This window comes from Citrus clementina, unplaced genomic scaffold (assembly GCF_000493195.1).
Source record: "Citrus clementina cultivar Clemenules unplaced genomic scaffold, Citrus_clementina_v1.0 scaffold_8, whole genome shotgun sequence".
NCBI lineage: Eukaryota > Viridiplantae > Streptophyta > Magnoliopsida > Sapindales > Rutaceae > Citrus > Citrus x clementina.
The window spans coordinates 13,438,208-13,443,618 of record NW_006262022.1 but is presented as its reverse complement, the minus strand read 5'-3'; the positions used below and the strand labels follow the sequence as shown (position 1 = coordinate 13,443,618).

The following is a 5,411-nucleotide window of genomic DNA, read 5'->3' as shown; positions in this document are numbered from 1 at the left end:
GCTTCAGTCTCCCTCACACTAAATGTTCCAAACCCGCCAACACATCTTGCAGCCAAAAATCCACCATCTAAATTGCGAATGATACAACCAAGCCCAATCCTTCCCTGAGATGCAAAGACAGCAGCGTCTACATTGCACTTAACCCAACCAACCTCAGGCTTTTCCCAGCTCACAGCCCCATGAGCCACCTTATGAACCTCAGCATCTACATAGTACAGTTGCTTCTTAGCTGCTTGCCACTGATAAAGAAACTGGCCAGCTAAATTAAGGACTTGCTGAACAGAGCCATTATTCTGGTTCCAGATTTTATCATTTCGATGGATCCAAATTCGCCAGCAAATCATCATAGCTATGTTACAATCATCTTCACCGCAGCGTGTAAAAATGTGCTCCAGCCAACCTAAGAAAGAAGTGCAGGTACCAACAAAACCAACAGGAGAAGAGAACCAACAAGACCTGGCAAAGCTGCACTCTATTAAAGCATGCATGACAGTTTCCTCATTGGCGTTACACACAGCACATGTGGAGATAATATCCACCATTCTAGATAGTAAGCTAGCTGCAGTAGGCAATACATTCTTTGCTACCCTCCAAATAAAATTCTTAACTTTGCTAGGAACATTCGATCTCCACAGTTTCCTCCACACACCATCAAATGAATAAAATACAATAGGATTTAATAACTTATAACATATACATACCGTATAGCATCCGCAAGGATTGGCCTGCCAGTACCATGCATCATTATCTCTTCGGGAACTGAGAGGGATTTGTAAAATTAACGCCTTATCCCTTGCATTAAACAGGTCCGACACAGCATCATAATCCCAGATCTGTTGATTAGGCATCATCAAGTAGCTAACAGTTGCTGCAGCAAGCTCCTCATTGAGTTTCATAGAAACAAAACCATCAGTACTGTTTGGAAGCCATGGGTCATTTCCAATGGAAATATTGTGCCCACTGCCAACTTGCATCCTACAACCTTGCACTACCACATCCTTGGCTGCTAAAATAGACCGCCACACAAAGCTCAGGTTATGCCCCAAAGAAGCTTGAAAGACAGAATTGCGAGGAAAGTAGCGAGATTTAAGCACTTTAGCCATAAGAGAATCAGGGCGGGTTAAAATGTTCCATAATTGTTTCCCTAGCAGCGCAATATTGAAAGAGTACAACTGTTTAAAACCGAGACCACTATGCCATTTTGGATTGCACAAATATTCCCATTTCAACCAATTAATACCTTTGCCACCCCTGTGATTGTTACGCCACCAATACGAGTTCATTATTCCTTCCAACTCTCTACACAAATCTTTTGGTAGTAGATAAACACTCATAGCATAGTTAGGCATTGCAAGAGCTACCGTCTTCAGTAAAATTTCCTTTCCAGCCCGAGAGAGAATTTTCGAGCTCCACCCTTGAAGTCTCTTCCATACCCTATCTCGAATATACTGGAACACCTCTTTTTTCTTCTTACCAATAAAAGACGGAAGACCAAGATAAGCTCCATGGTTAGTGGTTACATTAACCTCCAAAAGCTCACACATCTGCTGAACTTTGGGCTCACTTACATTAGCACTGAACGAAATTGATGACTTGCTGAAATTAACCACCTGGCCAGAGGCTTTACCATACAATGACAATATATGCTTAACCAACAAAGCTTCATTGTGTGTTGCCCTAAAGAAAAAGAAACTATCGTCGGCAAAAAATAAATGAGATATCATGGGAGCACCTCTCGCAACTCTAACCCTATGCAGTAAGCCACTCCTTTCCTGTCTTCTAAATAAAGAACTTAAACCCTCCGCACATATAATAAACAGATACGGAGATAATGGATCTCCTTGGCGAAGACCTCTACAAGGGACTATTGGCCCAACTTCTCTACCCTCTCGGAGCACACTATATCGGATTGTGGACACGCAAAGCATAACCAAATCCACCCATTTGGTATCAAACCCCAGCTTAAGCATCATCGCTTGAAGGAAGCTCCATTCTATCCTGTCATATGCCTTTGATATATCTATTTTCAAAGCAGCAACTCCATGTTTTCCTTGCCTCTTCCACTTTAAGAAATGCATGACTTCAGCAGATATGATTATGTTGTCTGTGATGGCTCTACCCGGGACAAAGGCACTTTCAGAATCTGATATAACGAAATCAAGAACTAGTTTCATACGGTTAGCCAACATTTTGGATATAATTTTATAAAGTACATTACACAGAGCAATTGGTCTTATGTCTGATAACATTTTAGGCTTTTGTTTCTTTGGAATCAATACAATTGAAGTGTCGTTTAAGCCCGCTGGAAAAGAACAATCATTCACAATTTGTAAACAAGCCGAAACCACATCCTCACCGACAATGTGCCAGAATCTTTAGTAAAAGGCTGGCTTCTTGCCGTCCGGGTCGGAAGACTTGTCAGGATGCATAGCAAAAAGTGCTTCCTTAACTTCCGTGGCAAAGAAAGGAGTCAAGAGCATTAAATTCTACTCATACGTGATTCTTGATTCCACACATTGAATAACCTCAGCACTAGAGCTTCCATTAGATTGAAATAAGTTCTAGAAATAATCAACGATCAACTCATCCACCTCATCCGAATTGGTGCACCAATCACCCTTATTGTTTCGAAGGTTCCCAAACAAATTTTTTCATTTCCGTGTTGAAGCCGAGGCATGAAAATAGCGAGTGTTCTTATCTCCCTCTTTTAGCCAAAGTGATTTTGCTCGCTGTTTCCAAAACACTTCATGACTATGTAACAACTCATTATAGTGGCTTCTTGCCTTCGTGAACTCAGCTATACCCTCACAATCCCTACGACCCCTAAACAAATCCATTTGCTTTCTACACTCCAGCAACCGTTTACGAAAATCTTGAGCTAACCATCCACCACACTCCGTCAAAGCAGACCCACAAGAAAAAATTTTTTGTTGAATGGAGCTACCAGTAGAGGAAAGCCAGTTCTTCCGAACAACATCACAGCAATCAGCCTCCCGCAAACACACATTTTCAAAATGAAATCTTTTTTGTCTCAAAATTGGCACTGTCGGTTTAGGATCTAAAAGAATAGGAAGATGATCCGAGCAAGTAGATTCTAGACTGTATACCTTTGCATCCTTGAATCGGTGGAGCCATGATGCAGACACAAAGGCTCTGTCAAGCCTTTCTTCTACCCAATTATCAGTTCCTCTAGCCCTTTCCCAAGTAAATTGGTAGCCAATAACACCAAGATCAATCAGCTGACAATCAGCAATAACATTTTGAAAACCCACCAGCTTCCAATTTGGGTGTGCAATTCTGCCTCGTTTCTCATTTGCCGCTAGTAAATCGTTAAAGTCACCAATGCAAACCCACAGGAGAGCAGACGACCCCGACAGTAAACGGAGCAAATCCCACGATTCTCGGCGCCGGCTAGACTCAGGAAACCCATAAAAACCAGTCAACCTCCACTTTCCTAGCTCCGGAACTTCCACCTCAATATCAATAAAATTATTTGCATATTTTAAAAGATTAACACTACTAGGAGCCTTCCATAAAAGCGTAAGACCACCGCTCCAGCCCACTCTTTCAACAACAAAAAGCCCATCATAATCTAATTGTCGTTTAATGCTTTCTAATTTGCTTCTACTACACAAAGTTTCAATAAGAAAAATAAATGAAGGTTTCTTATTATTGACCAATTCTGCTAGCATCCGAATTGTCTGTGGTTGGCCTAACCCACGGCAGTTCCAGCTTAAGGTACTCATTGATCTCGGTAGGCCTGATTTACAGCTCCCACCGCTGGTCCATTTTTTGAGCCCACTTGAAAATCCCCAGACTGAAATGTGCCTTCCCCATCAAGGCCCACATTGAGTTGAGTCATATCTTGTGATCTCCTTCTTTTGGCCTCGCTAACAACAAGCCCAATCTCCATTTCTTCCACATTTTCCTTTTCCCCGCTAAAATGAGCTGGCTCCTCTGCTGACTTTCCATTGGAATTATTCCCTTTTCTAAATTTCTCACTAACTTTCAGAAATGGTACTATAATCCCCACATTTTTGCCAATAGCCATGCTACTTGACACGGCAACTCCGGATATATTGGTATTACCCGACTAAACTTGCATGGCAGCTGCTTGATTCATGGAGTTTCCATTTTCCTTCTCGGACTGTGTTGGTAGCACCGATCGCAGCCAACGATCACCGGAATTCAGTGTAGATCTCCTATTCGATGCTTTCAACCAATGCCCATAAGGCTTCTCTAGGCCACCATGCGGGAATTCATACAAATTGGGGCATTGTTTTTCAGTATGTCCCAGTAATCCGCAAATGAAGCAAAAAATATGCAGCCGCTCGTATTTAAAATCAATCCACAACCAATCATCACCTGCCTTCTTCAGCTTCATTCTTCGTTTCAAAGGTTTCCGCACATCAATAGTCACCCGGATTCGCATGTAATTTCTCCAAATACTTATCAAATTATTCTCATCCGACTCCACAAAAACTCCAATGTAGTTTCCAATATCCTTCAAGATTTTCCCCGACATGAAACCAACTGGTAAGTTGTACACTTGAATCCAAAATGAGGTGAAAAAGAGGGGAATATTTTGCAGTTGCTCATTCTCTTCCAGTCGTTTAACAATTAAAATATGTTGATCAAATGTCCAAGGGCCCGGTTCCAAAACTATTTAACATTAATTTCATGAAAAAATTGAAATAGAAAAAGAGTAGGGGATAAATTGGAGATGTCTTGTCTTTGGGACAAGTTTAGTCGTCTTGTCTGCATGACAATTTTTTTGTGAAGTCTCAGTTTCGTTTGGCTTTTCTTTCTTCTTCACGATGGCTGCTAATGACGCCACAATGGAGAACGATATTAATAGAGGGTATGCTAATATATCTATCGAGGAGGAGGAGGAAGGTGGATTAATTGTGGTCGGTGATGAGGAGATTGATGATGGCAATGAGAGAATTGACTCCCACTTCTGTTTGGTAGGTCGTTTCCTCATGGATAAAGTGATAAATTTTTCTGCTATGAAACATACCATGGCCTCACTGTGGCGTCCTTGTAAGGGGGTTTGTATAAGAGATTTATTATTACTTTAACTTATTATAAAAAATTCTAATTTAAAGAAAAATATGTCAATATATTATACTATCGTTAGTAGTATTATAGTAAAACATCTCTAGTGATACTATATATAAGTATAACATCTATATAATAAAAAATTTTCTAGTTCTAATTTAGGTTAGTTATAAATAAAAATATTTCACATTGTTATAAGTTATCATTTTTTTAGATCACATCTTAAGACATTTACCCTCCACTTAGTAATAATTATTTGTATGTTGTAAAAAATATATGATATATTATAGTAACGGTTTAAGATGAAACAATTTTTTTTTCAAAAGCTATTTTGGGATAATAATTTATTT

The 5,411-nt window shown here is 40.0% G+C and overlaps 1 protein-coding gene across 1 annotated transcript; it reads right to left on the bottom strand.

Annotated features, from left to right (window-relative positions):
• Nucleotides 1-2,651: 2,651 nt before the first annotated feature.
• LOC112096376 lies at nucleotides 2,652-3,746 on the bottom strand. The gene has a single exon (XM_024179806.1). The coding sequence runs from the start codon at nucleotides 3,744-3,746 to the stop codon at nucleotides 2,652-2,654; it is 1,095 nt and encodes a 364-aa protein (XP_024035574.1).
• Between the last annotated feature and the right edge of the window lie 1,665 nt (nucleotides 3,747-5,411).

What these genes read in the sequence shown, in the direction of transcription:
- LOC112096376 (XM_024179806.1), bottom strand. Translation starts at nt 3,746, where the DNA reads ATGAGTACCTTAAGCTGGAACTGCCGTGGGTTAGGCCAACCACAGACA.